At 51.0% G+C, this 13,139-nt stretch overlaps 6 protein-coding genes across 6 annotated transcripts; 2 read left to right on the top strand and 4 right to left on the bottom strand.

Annotated features, from left to right (window-relative positions):
• Window positions 1-131: 131 nt before the first annotated feature.
• Window positions 132-2,489, top strand: MAA_03506 (oligomeric Golgi complex component; the record flags this gene model as incomplete). The annotated part of the gene is made up of 1 exon (XM_007821504.1): window positions 132-2,489. One exon carries the CDS (start codon window positions 132-134, stop codon window positions 2,487-2,489), a length of 2,358 nt encoding a protein of 785 aa, XP_007819695.1.
• Window positions 2,490-2,586: 97 nt separating this feature from the next.
• Window positions 2,587-3,544, bottom strand: MAA_03505 (enoyl-CoA hydratase/isomerase; the record flags this gene model as incomplete). The annotated part of the gene is made up of 2 exons (XM_007821503.1): window positions 2,587-3,214; window positions 3,354-3,544. The coding sequence occupies 2 exons, from the start codon at window positions 3,542-3,544 to the stop codon at window positions 2,587-2,589; spliced, it is 819 nt and encodes a 272-aa protein (XP_007819694.1).
• An 813-nt stretch (window positions 3,545-4,357) lies between these two features.
• Window positions 4,358-5,818, bottom strand: MAA_03504 (RNA polymerase I associated factor; the record flags this gene model as incomplete). Its single annotated transcript, XM_007821502.1, has 3 exons — window positions 4,358-5,224; window positions 5,294-5,619; window positions 5,677-5,818. 3 exons carry the CDS (start codon window positions 5,816-5,818, stop codon window positions 4,358-4,360), a joined length of 1,335 nt encoding a protein of 444 aa, XP_007819693.1.
• A 3,270-nt stretch (window positions 5,819-9,088) lies between these two features.
• Window positions 9,089-10,313, top strand: MAA_03503 (Protein kinase-like protein; the record flags this gene model as incomplete). The annotated part of the gene is made up of 3 exons (XM_007821501.2): window positions 9,089-9,483; window positions 9,539-9,800; window positions 9,855-10,313. The coding sequence occupies 3 exons, from the start codon at window positions 9,089-9,091 to the stop codon at window positions 10,311-10,313; spliced, it is 1,116 nt and encodes a 371-aa protein (XP_007819692.2).
• Window positions 10,314-10,538: 225 nt separating this feature from the next.
• On the bottom strand, window positions 10,539-11,537 carry MAA_03502 (zeta toxin family protein; the record flags this gene model as incomplete). Its single annotated transcript, XM_007821500.1, has 1 exon — window positions 10,539-11,537. One exon carries the CDS (start codon window positions 11,535-11,537, stop codon window positions 10,539-10,541), a length of 999 nt encoding a protein of 332 aa, XP_007819691.1.
• Window positions 11,538-12,744: 1,207 nt separating this feature from the next.
• On the bottom strand, window positions 12,745-13,044 carry MAA_10981 (GTP cyclohydrolase; the record flags this gene model as incomplete). Its single annotated transcript, XM_011412926.1, has 1 exon — window positions 12,745-13,044. The coding sequence occupies one exon, from the start codon at window positions 13,042-13,044 to the stop codon at window positions 12,745-12,747; it is 300 nt and encodes a 99-aa protein (XP_011411228.1).
• Between the last annotated feature and the right edge of the window lie 95 nt (window positions 13,045-13,139).

Here is a 13,139-nt window from a genome sequence, read left to right on the forward strand (position 1 = left end):
CTACACGGTACCTTGAAAACTGCGCGCATCGTGCGCTGTGTTGGTTGCGCGAAGCTTTGATGGTGCGCTGATGGCCCCTCCAATATAGTAGTCGTCCATACTTTTCTGCCTTCAAGGCGCCAATCGTCGCAATGGCCTCCGTCCCCGACCCAGCGACCCTCACCTCTTGTGCCGACATCTTTTCCGGAAGTCATACCCTCCCGCAGATTCGATCCATTCACAAATCACTCCATGTCCAGATTGAGGAGAAGGCGGCCCGTCTACGGACGCAGGTCGGCGGTTCGTACCGCGAACTTTTAGGCACGGCCGACACAATCGTTCAAATGCGTGGCGATAATAGTCGAGTGCAGGACCTTCTAGGCAACATGGGGGCCCGGTGCGGACGAACAGTCATTTCTTCCAAGGCGACTGGGCTTGGGAAATTTGTTACCAGGGATAGAGATCCGAAAGCGATCGAGACGGCGACGCTAAAGCTACTTGATTCATGCGAGCTCATGATAGCCAGGATACTAAAAGGCGGTGCGGGAGTAGATGAGCACATGAGGAAGGGCGATAGATTGGTCCTGGCCACAAAGGTCTTTGTAATCGGACGATTGTTGATCAAGAGCTTGAAGGAGGATGTGTCGTCGGAGCACGCCCAGCACATGGTTGACGCTGCTGGTAAGACGTTGGAGTCGCTACGTCGCCGAATTCAACGGAGCATCGAGCGATTACTTGAGAATGCGGGTGATGCGACAGACACGGAGGATGTGATCAAGGTATTGTGCGCTCATAGTCTTGCCAATAGCTCTGGGGCCAAACATGCTATCTGGCTCTTCATTCGAGTGAGACAGCGGGCTATGGAGACTGCGTTGGACTTGGAGGGGAGTGAGCGCACGACTACTACGGAGGATGTGGTTCGTAGCTTGAGGCTATACACCAAGACTCTTCTTGATGTGCAGGCCTTGGTTCCAGTCAAGCTGTCACAAGCCCTGTCCGCACTGAAGAATCATACCCTGTTGGCAGACGCTTCTCTCAAAAAGCTTGAAGGCTTGCGATTGGACATTTATGAACGCTGGTGTAGCGATGATATTCAAGATTTCACGCCATTCATCAAACATGACGACCTTGATGGCAAGCAGGCAAGAGAAATGCTGGGCGCGTTTGCCGAAAAGGGCGGGCAGATCGTCATTGCTGGACTGCAGAAGACGCTCGATCACATGGTGGACTTTAAGTCAATTACTGACCTGCGGACCCAGGTACTGCAGCTTTGGATTAGAGACGGCGGCCGGGCCAAGGGTTTCGACCCGCAAGACTTGCAAGACGAGTTGCGCGAGGCCATCAATGCCCGGCTGCTAGCCGTCGTCGAAATCAAAGCCACCAAGCTGCGGCTCGTTGGATCTGAAGTCAAGGCCACCCTTGAAGGATGGCAAAGCAGCATTTCAGATACGCATATGAGCCTTTGGGATGATGAGGGCTACGATGTCGCCTTGTCACATGGAGCCGCGCCATTTATTCAGGAGGTTGTCTCCCGGCTATACGGCCGTAACGACGCAGTTTCAAGGGCAACCCACAGCTACAGTTCATGGTTCCATATTATTGACGACGTAAAGACCGTCGTGGAGCAGCTGCGAAGACAGCGCTGGGACAACGATTACGACGAGATCGAGGACGAAGAGACCATTGAAGCGAGACAGAGGGCCCTCAGTAAGGAGGATCCCAAAAAGTTGCAAGAGAAACTGGACAGAACCCTAGACAAGTCATTTCAAGACCTCGAGGACCAGCTCAAAGGCTTGTGGAAACAGTACTCTGAACACACATCTAGCGGCGCCATAGCCATCTACCTCATCCGCGTGGTACGTGACATCCGCACACAGCTCCCAGATCGCCCGGCTGTCAAGGACTTTGGACTATCTATGGTTCCCAGCCTTCACAACCAGATTGCCGTCATGGCTTCCAAGGCCGCGACGGAAGAGTTTGTCTCCTCTGGTCTGTTGGATAAGAGCGTGTCCGTGAAACCGCTTTGGGAAGGAGAGCCAGCACTGCCAAATCAGCCTTCGCCAGCTGTTTTCCGGTTGCTGAGAGACTTGTCGCTGTCAATGACGGATTTGGGAGTTGATCTGTGGACTCCTGTGGCGATGGCGGCAATGAAGAGTTTGCTGGGGATAAAGCTTTGTGAGGCGTGGCACAAGGAGCTTAGTGGATTATCAACAGAGAGTGGACTGAGTGAGAAGGATGACAATGGCGATGAGGCGAGGACCGACTTGAATGAGGCAGAAAAGTCCAAGGGGACTGAGGCGGACACCGTGGACATTTGTACGCAATGGCTGTTTGATATTGCGCTTCTGCGATGCTGTATAGCCAAGGGTGAAGGGGCACAAGAGTTTGAAAGGCTGGATGGGGAGGTATATAACAAGAGTGGACTCGACGAAGCGGAGAGGAAGAAGATTCATAAGACGGCGCAAGACTTTTGGGGACGCGTCAACTTGTTGTTTGGGCTCTTGGCATAGACTGGTCCTCGAAATGGATCATTACAAATTTACGCATTCCCCAAGTTCCATAACATGATGCCGTTGCGAACAATATCACGGCAAATTTTAGGCCAGCCTAGAGCTTGTGCCTCTTCTCGCCACTCGCTAGCTTGCGAAACTCCTCCTGCGGAATGCCCCTCACAAAGCGATCCAAACCGGCAAAAACCTCGTGCACATTCTGCGAATTATGCACGTCCAGCTCGGGCCTCCTCAGCAGCTTCTTGATGCCGACCAAGCTCTCGCCGTTCAAATGCTCGCCCAGCCGCTCGTCCACCTCCTCCAGCACCCTGGCGCGGAACTTGGCGTCGTCGGCCTTGCCAAAGTCGAAAATCTCATTCACGAAGCCGCACTGCTTCAGCTGGTCGGCGGGGATGCGCTTGCTCATGATGAGGGCCTCGTTGGCGCGCGCAGGGCCCAGCCGGGACGCGAGGGCGCGCGAGGCACCGCCCTCGGCGACGAGGCCCAGCGACGAGAAGGGCGTGAGCAGGAACGCGTGCGGCGTGCAGTACACAAAGTCGGCCCAGCCGACCAGGGCCGCCGACAGCCCGACCACGGGGCCGTTGAGCCCGACCACCAGCACCTTGGGGTGGTTGGCAAACGTGTACGCGATGTTGAGGTTGAAGGCGACAAATGTCTGGAGCCAGAGCTTGTGGGCGTCCGAGGGGACCGCCGGGGCCTCGCGGGAGATGGACACGTCCGCGCCTCTGTTGCGCGTGTTAGTCTAGTCATTTTGGTCGTCTGGTGATGGTGGTCTTTTTTTGCTTGGTGTTTGACGCGGGACGGGACGCATGTCCTGCTGTTGCAACGTCTCCAGGGTGGTAGTGGCCGGGGGGGGGGACTTACGCGGAAAAGAAGCGTCCTGTGCCGGTTAACACGGTCACAAACACTTCATCGTGGCCCGCTACCTCGTTCATCTTGGTCGCGAGCTCGTAGTACTGCGGTTGCGACAAGGCACCCAACTTGCTCGCATTGTCGATGGTAATGACGGCGACGCGGCCGCGGTACTCGACGCTGATGACGGATTCGGTAGCCATCTTTTTTGCTCTGGTGTTTTGTTTTTTAGCCTTTCTTCTATTCTATGTTAATCCTCACGGCGTATTAAAGCAATCAAGCTATCAGCAGAGTCAGAAGTCAATGGCCAAATGGGCGTTGAGCAGTCTATCGATAATGACGCAGCCAATTGAGGACAATATCTATGATGATAATGATGGTAATACAACATAACAAGCAGGAAAGCAATAACGACAAGGAAACGGCGCTGGTTTTGATGCACCCTGGACGGAGTTTTGGCAGGTTTGCTCCCAAGTCCTGCGGGCGATCCGGGGTTGGGGTTGAAATGCCCCACCTGGATGGGATTACGGAGTACTAGCAGTAAGATGCCTCGGTCCGTTGGCGATGCGGGGAGTCAATGGTCCGGCTATGGAGGGGTTTTGGCATCAACCGATTGGATGGGGTGTACGGATTCGGAAAGGGGGAAAGGGTGCATTACTGCATTACTACTTAGATTGTTGTAGGGGTCTCGGTAGCTGCTTTGTTGAATTATGTGAGTGTAGCAGTGCTCGTGGGTTGGGTCTGATGACTGTCCATGCATGTGAGTTTGGATGGACATGGAGCTTAGACGGTCGCCATCACTTATTACAGCTGACAGTACCAAATTTTGGAACATTCGTGTCAGACGACTTGTTTGCGAAAGCAAGGCACTATACTTTTGTACTAGCCATGTAGATACATTGCGCCAGCAGTATCACCGATACAATGAAATTTTTCCTTGATAGGGCATCCCAAACGCCGTTCAATGCATATCTACATACAATTTTTGGTGTTGAATCATAACAACTTTCACCCCGTTACTTGCGACGCTGAGGAATCTGCCTCTGCTTGGGAAAGTCTAAAGGCAATGTTAGTCTGGCCACGTATATGGCCCGTCCGCCCTCAGCCTTTCTGCTAACAGGCCTGACACGGCCGCCAATCTCGTGAAAGTACTGGTTCATCGTCTTCTGGTCCAGTCTCAAATCATCTCTGAGATTCTGCGTGTCGACTTCGAAGTTGTCGACGATGCATGCAAGGACACAGCAGTACGCCATGAGGAGATCGATATGGAACTTTCTCACAACGCCCGCATCGGAGAATTTTCGACGGATGCTTTCGACGACAGCCTCGGGAGCCGGCGATAGCAGCTCACGCAACTTTTCGCGCGGGGGCACCTGTCTTGTGCCCCGCTGTTTTCCAGGTGTGGTTTTCAGGTAGAACAAGAGGACAAAGCTCAAGTATCGAAGCACACGCAGACGGGTGATGGCGGCGTCGTTGGAAGCAACGGCATTGACTCGGGCTGCTACGAACCGAGATATTGTTTGGACGCCTTCGTTGTGTCGAACCTTTTCTTGCCATTCTCTGATGGGCACGAGATTCAAGATATCTGCGCCAACGATGACGTTTGGATCGTATACATCCTGGATATCCAGCGCATCCAAGTTGGCCCGGGGCACTGGCTTGGCCTCGTCGACGGCAGCCTGTAACTCCTCTCTTGTTGCCATATTTGTCGTGACCTCGCCGACTGAGCTCAGAATTGCTTTGCCAGCATTATCAATCTTCGTGGGAGAGTCGCCAGGTTTCTTCTGTGGAGCAATGGCGTTGAGTACAGTTTCGCGGATAACCTTCTTGGCTTTCTTGGTACCAAATGTTTGTCCCAGGTCCGTTTTGCGCTCCATCATATTCTACAAGTGCTGTTAGCATCGTTGACTTCCCATTGAGAAATGGACCTCATGCAAAGAAATTGATCTTACCCGTTTGGCCAGATCCTCTCCCATAGAAGAGGCCGGCGCTTGCTTGGCGCGAACCATGCCTCGGACAACCATCTTCTTGGCCTCCACTACCTCGAGATTTCCGGTTTTAGGGTCATAAATGCCAACATAGTGATTAACTAGCTGATTCAACCCTCTTTTGCCTTCCTCTCTTGCAGTATAATCTAGGCTTCGGTGAGAGGTTGAGTGCAGCAGCAATTCCTTGTCGCCCGCATGTTTCGATTTGGTCGACTTTGATCGTGAGCCCTCTCGAGGTTGATATGGGTAAAACGCAACATTCTCAGAAATTTCGACACCGGGAGTCGTAGCTACAGAGCTGCAAGTTAGTAGGAATTTACTATACAGCCAACACGTCAATTCCTTACCAATAACTGGTGGGCAGTGTTTGGGTCGAAGGACTGATGAGACCGAAGCGGTAGATGCTGGCACGTCCAGCACAACCTTCTTTTTAGGTTTTGCAGAAGATTCACCACCTCTCTTCCGCTTCTTGCTGCTGATATCTGCCATTGTGGATGGTGATCTGGGCCAAGGTTGGGCTGGTCTTCTCGAATGCCCTAAAACATCTCCAAAAATTTTTGGTCTGCCAACATCTGAAGAGCGGCACAAAACAATAATCCGCCAATTAGCCGGGGGCGGTGAGACTTCAGGCCCCACCAACACTACCAGTGGATTTGTACTAGTAGTGCCTAGTACTACTGTATGTACTTCATCGCCAAGGACTTGTGAGCTTTAGAATTGATTCAATTGATGACGTCTGATACAGCAAAATAGTCTGCTGAAGGACAAGTTTTTGCACTAACATAAGTCGATGCCGACCCTGAGTATTACTTCCATTAATAAAGGCTGCGTAGGCTTTTAGAAAACAATTTTATGTTACGACGCATCCAGCGTATTACTTTTTTTTTCTTGAAGAGCAATGCTTTAATAATGCCCCGTGTGAAATTGAAGCCGCAAGGCGACGACAATAAAAGCAAAGGATAGTTTATTCATACCAAAAGCGACAATGTATTACGGAGTAGACTACGTAGTTATTTACTCCATATAGCCAATAATTTTGATTGAAGCTATGTGGATGTTAGGAGAACTATGAGAAAACATGATTGGCACTCCGTAGACTGTAGTTCACGTAGTTCACCGAGCCACCAATACAAATTTGTGCACATGTTCAGTCAAAAAGTGATAAATTTGAGGGTTATCCTCAGCCCCCAAGGGCTTGCAGGGGCCCCCGGCCGGCCATAAAAGGGGTCAAATTTGCAGAGTTTTTCATCACACAACTCAGATCCTTCATCAATCACGAAAATACAGGCTATCAATTGAGGCCCTAAAAAGCCTCTCAAATATCGTCATTTCCACAAATTGCTGTTGTAAACTCAACAGCATAACCCACTTATGAAATTTCGAACTGGTTGGCAGCTGGCGCAGCTTCTATCTCCACTAAAAAAAGGCAATTTCGCTCCATAGCTGCCCTGGAGCTCAGCTAGGCGAGATTGGAGCACAATCACAATGACAGGAGCTCAATTGAGCGAAAACCAGCCATCCGGAGTACAAGGAGCTCTTTCTGCACAAGCTCTCGGACGTCCTTTACTACAAGGCACTTTGAGCGTTACGCAATAAGCTCTACCCATCGGTGCACATGGCGACGGGTGTCCGGAGAATATCGCCATGTACACTAATGAGTAGTTTATTGCATATTGCTCAAGTGCCTTGTAGTAAAGGACGTCCGAGAGCTTGTGCAGAAGCTTTGTTTGTCACATCCGGCTTGGAAGAGCTTTACATCATATCATACATAGTATTGCAAATGGCAAGTAATGTGTAAAATTGTTGCCATTACCATATTCTCCATAAAGACACTGTCGCACTTGAATATCAGCACACATCACGAGACCACGAATGTTACGGTTCAAGAAGCAAATTCTGTGTTTCATTTGTCAAAGCATTGTGCCAAACGTGTTCCTGCAGGTGTCTTTTTATGACAGCTTGCTTCTCTTTGGCGACCCCTGAACGCCGTCCTTGTACCCGACCGTTTCCTTGTCCATTCACCCATCTCTCATCACGCCCGTCAAAACATCGTAGCTCGGGTTGGTGGAACCAGCCGCCGTTGACGTAATCCCAAAAGGCAAAACCCCATCGTCATTACTGATACCAAGCCCATCTCCAGCTTCGTTTGTACATGTCCCACACGCGCAAGGGATTCGTTACTTCATGAGAGATGCGTCAAGTCAGGTAGAGGTGCGAGGCGTTTACTTGCTGTGTGGGTTGTTAGAGAAAATGGTCCAATTGATTTCGACTCGGAAAATTAGCTGGCGTCACTCACGATCGCGCTCTCATCTTTCTTCTCTTTCGCTTAAGGCGACGAACGCGCTTCTTCCTCCATTTAGCTCTCATCTTGAACGATGGACTAGAACGTAGTTAGCAATGGTGGTGAAACCAGTCGATGGCGGCACTCAGAAGATTGGGGGTGGCAGTTAATGCTTCATGCATGAGCATTGGAAATGCCCATACATGTCCCTGAGATGCACCATTGAGGGAAACTTACTTGTTCGTGGATGAGAATCGTGTTTGGATGAGTTGCAACAGAAGAAGGGCGGGGGAATTTCCAAAGCTTTTAGGAAAGTTCTATGTAGGGCAAGAAACCCCCACAGGTCACGTGTGTCAAGTACGTCAAGTTCAGGTCCAGACCTGGTCTTATACACAGTGCGTAGTGTGGTTAATTCTCTCTGTACTGTACGTCAACTGAACTATACTGGAAGGAACAACTTTGGTGTAATTGCCATGACAACTTCGGAGGCTACGGGTGCCTAAGGACGAGGATGGTAGGTCGGAAGGAAAGAGACGGTGTTTTGATTTCATGAGTAGATTTAAACGTGGTTAGGAACTCCTAAGAAGACATCAAGATACGCATTTTCAGTCGCGCACAAAAGCATCATGAGAGTCTCATCACCTACACCACGTGCCAGCGATCCCTCATCCCAATTTCCTGTCGCGAGTCTCGAGTATACTTTCGTTCAAGGCGACCAGGTCCAGAAAGGTGCCACTATGTCCAGCTCTTCCTGTCGATCCGCGCCTTGTGCAGTTCGGCTAATTCCTTACGAGATTTGATATCCATCTGGGAAGACGACATTTTCAAGATTGGAAGGGATCCTAGGTCAAAGTACGTCAACGCCTCAATACCAGAACAGGCTTTGTGCTCATTTGCAGCAATTTTTCCATACACGGCGATCATGAGAGTCTGATTTCCAGAAATCATTGCGAAATCTATACTGTGGTGTATGAGCCTGGCGTCAATCTCGTCTACGTCCGGGATCGCAAATCATTCAATGGCACGTTCGTTAACGGAATCTTGATTGGCAAAGGGCGCGACATCTCCTCTGGATACCTCCTTGAAGATGGCGATATCGTCGAGATCCTGCCTTATTGGAAATTCATGTTTCGGCAAGATAATGGCCCTCCACGAGTTAAAATGAATAAAATCCAGCTGGCAGAGTCTAGGGTAAGTATACTGACTACACGAATTTCAAGCGCTGACTGTTTTGCCAGTTTTTTTCCGATAAATATTTAATATCAGAGCGTTGCATTGGTCAAGGTACAGATGCTAATGTTTACTTGGCGCAAGATGTTATATCAAAAAGACAGATTGTATGCAAGGTGGTGAACCTTGACGAGCTTCAAAATCGATTTGACCGTCATGGTTCAACCAGAAAATTACAAGAAGCCGATATCCTTCGCCAACTACGACATGTAGGTGCCCATGCTACCGTCTAGAAAACTGACTGCTAAATGGCGTTAGCCGAATATCCTGCCATATATCGAATCTATCTCTTCTCCCCATTCCCTGCAAGTATTTTCTGTTGCCACAACCCGGCCCGCGCTAACAATTGCAGCTTCATTTTCACGGAGCTAGCTTCGGGGGGTGACTTGATGTCTTTCATTAACAGACACAATGGGGTGAAAGAATTTGACACCAGGATTATAATTAGACAAGTCATAAGGGGACTGAATTACCTCCACACCAAAGGCATCATTCATCGTGATCTGAAACCGGAAAATATTCTGTTAGCATACTCGCCAAAAATTGCGTACCATCGAGTTATGCTATCAGACTTCGCCACCAGCGCGGTGCCACGCAGAAGCAGAATGAAGACACTAGTTGGAACAGCCAACTATCAAGCACCGTGAGAAGTTTCGCACTCCTGGCTGCTTGCCAATATATCTAACTATCGAACACAGGGAGCTGTATGACAGCCAGTCTGCACAAACCCCAGCCATTGACATTTGGTCGTTGGGTATAGTTGCTATTATAATGCTGACAGCGGGCTTGGGCATAGAGAACATAATTCCCAAGTTCAACCGGTACACTCAGACTGTATTGGACAGGACTTTGAAACAGGACATTTTCCAGCCATGCCTGAAGCTGTCCAAGAACAGCAAGACATTTATATGGCAATGCCTTCAAATTTCTCCAAAGGCCAGAATTTCGGGTCTCGAAGCCGTATGTCATGATTGGCTATGCACTCCGGAGAAGCACTTGCTCTTCTTTCAACAGCTAGATCACAAAATCCTAGGCAGCTGGAAAGCTCCAGTCAAGTTGAACCCGATGCCGCTACAGCTTCCTAGCGTCTTAATGGGGGCCTTAGCTCAAGCGCGAGGCCAAGAAGAGTTGTTCAAGGCATATTCTGATCTCTCCCAACACTATCCTCTGCTACAAACAGAGTTCTCAAAGTATTTTGGCAAGGCGACTCTCAAGAACAATTTGAAAGAAGTTGTGGGTGAAAGGAAGCTCTCCACAAAAGCGGAGTTTGGCCAACCGAGAGAATCCCAAGCCACGGCCGCAAGCTCAGACGTCCCAGAAAGTTCAGGAACAGGATCGACATTATCTTCTCGAGAAACAACTGGTACCCATAAGAAGAGTATTTTCGTGATATCTCCGAAGCGAAAGAACGATGAAGCTCTGCACCGCGATATGAAACGGCAAACTGTGCCCGGACGAAAAACGGGTTCCTGATGCGAATTTACAAGATGATGCGAGGGGCTGGCAAGGCCAAGAGTTGGCAAGCTGGCAGGTTTCAACTGAACGCGCCGCTGTATGGGTACCGGTGGCATGTACCTATTTGCTTTGCTTGAACCGCTGATCACAAAATCTTGATATATGATCCTGGACGAGTATCCAAGAGACACTGCTATCATTGTCTGATATAATGCTGTAAAAACCAAGTTTTCACTTCAGTGCTCACAATTGTCCTAATCGAAGAACATTATAGGTCCCATCAGCCTCTTCGTTAACCTTCCCAAAAGTCAAGGGCTTTAACTCCGGCCATCCATCCTGGGAGCTGTCCTCAATCAGCGGCTTCAACATACTTCTTACGTGTTCCACCTGCTCACTGGCATCCTCATGCGTACTCATCTTTTGAACGTCATCCAGAGCGGTCTTCATCTCCTGTGCAGTCAATGGCCGCTCCCTTTCCCTCTTCAACGCCTCTTCGACGCCTCTTCGATTCACCATGTTCCCATTGGCACTCTTCGTGGTGCCATATGCCACGAGATTCCCTCTCCTGACCACAAGCACCTGATCCGCCGTAGAGGTCTCGTCCAAAAACCTCGCTGCGTCCAACAGTCCGGCATACGAATCATCGTGGACTTTGGTGGGCGTCAGCCTCACAGGTAAATTCCTCGACTGGCCCTCGGGCAACTTCTCGTAGAACCTCACCAAGATGCCCAATCTACTGAGCGCGGCTGGCACCGCCAACAGCACCACTTCAACGCGGTATCCTGCCGTGCTGAAAACACGAGCCAATTGCACAAAATCATCGGGATGCCGACATGCGCTCTCTAAAAGGACATCTAACTTTCGTCGAACGACCTCCTCGGACGCCATTGCAAGCCATTTCCTCGCGTCGGGCCCCGTGGCGGGCGAGGCTAGGTTTGGCGTGGACAGCATCAGGCGCGTGTATTCGGGATGGTATGTCTTGTATGTGTCGGCGATGAGATGCACGGGGCCAGTTTCAGGAGCGCCACGGACGAGATGGAATGCCGAGAGGATGGCGGGTGAGAGACGAGTTTTGCCTGAGCCTGTTTGGCCAACGGCTAGGACGGCGAGGGGCGGCGATGCTTGGGGGCCATGATGAGAAGGGAGGTGGTCGAATTCGGCGGGGAGGATTTCGCTGGCAAAGATGTGTTGGGAGTCTTGGTCTGAGAGACGGTAGGATGACAGATCTGGTGGCGGAGGCATGATGACGTTGAGATGAGATGATGGAGTTGTTGGGCAGCGGGGCAGGATGAGTGTCAACTTTCAAGTGTAATTAACATGTAATATGCTCAAGGCAACGTATGAAAAGTCTCCGTAAATGGACAGACGACACTATATTAAAAAACAGATGTTGGTATTTTCCAGGAGCTCAAATGGAGGGATGCAAGGGAGGCGACTGTGTGTATTTAAGAGGCGGCATCTTTATTGCACAACACGGTAGAGGTGACCCGTGTCTCGCAACAGATGCCAGTCGCAGGCAGGCATGTGTGCAATGAAGTGCCAACTTGAATACTTTGAGCACCGAAATGAAGGCGTCATGTATGACTTGACAAAGTCGGAGGCTGATTGATCCATGCCGAATCGAGAATCGAGACGGTACTTGCTGTTGACGATGAGACGACGTCGCAAAAGTTCAATACTCGGCGATTTATGCTAGCAATGCTGTTCTCTGTCCTTCGCATGCCGTCGTCCTCTTGCCAGGCCCCAAAACTCCAAAATCAGCTCTGAGTCGACGTCAACGAACATTCCTTCCCGTCCACTCCTCCAAACCCCTCACACCTAATATCCGTCCAAGCACCGACTCCATCTCTCTCTCTGACGGCCGTCGCGGGGCAAAGCAAGCCGTACCAACCGACACCACATCCCTTAAACATGCCGAAACCATCCCCCTTTCCTCCTCCAAGCTCGCAGCCGATATATCGTCTTGCGCTGCGTCCCCCAACTTCCCATCTTCTCCCAGCACCACCCAGCCGCCCTCCTTGACCAAACACGTATCCCCGTGCCGAACACACCGCGAGCAAGCCCTCACAGCACACCCCCCCAACGAACACCTCAGTCCCTTCGCTATACATTGCAAACAGATCAAACCGGGCTTCCCTCGCTCCCTCCTCCCTGCCGCGTTCCTCAAAGGGCCCCTCGCAACCGGCGGTCGAATCATCATCCTCACCGGAATGCCCTCCAAATACCTCGGCACTGCCCCTTCCACCACGCTCCTATTCTCCTCCCACACCTTCTCAATCTCCCTGTTCGCCCTCTCCAGCCTCTCAATCCAGCGTCTCTTCTCCTCCCTCCCGTAAAATCCATCGACATCGTCAATCAAGGCCCATATCCTGCCCAGCACAAAGTCCCCCGACACCCGCAGCGCTCTCCGCCTCTCACAAGCCTCCTTTCTCCGTTCCCGTTCCCGCGCCTAGCGAGCCCGAAGAACACATTGCTCCAGCTGCTCCCGCCGCTCCTCAAAGAAGGACCGGTAAAGGGCCGCGCCGGCGGCAGTTTCGGACTCGCGCCCAGCCACGAAAGCCAGTTGGCGCGAGTGCACCGCGGCAAGGAGGCGCTGGCGCGTCCGGCCCAGAGAGGACATGTACGTTCCAAAGTCGGACGCCAGGTCCAGCGCGTTGGTGTAAAGTTCCAGTCCTGCCTGTTGGACCGCCGCGTCGACATCTTGACCATACTCTGCGAGCCGGCCGCGAACCGGAGCCCTGGGCAGCATTGCCCATGAGGTAGATGCTTAAAATGGATGCTGGGAAATAAAAAAAAAAACGAAAGAGAGAAAGAGAGGGAGAAAGAGCAGTGGTACTACCGTCG

The sequence above is a fragment of the Metarhizium robertsii genome, assembly GCF_000187425.2.
Source record: "Metarhizium robertsii ARSEF 23 chromosome Unknown MAA_Scf_3, whole genome shotgun sequence".
Classification (NCBI taxonomy): domain Eukaryota; kingdom Fungi; phylum Ascomycota; class Sordariomycetes; order Hypocreales; family Clavicipitaceae; genus Metarhizium; species Metarhizium robertsii.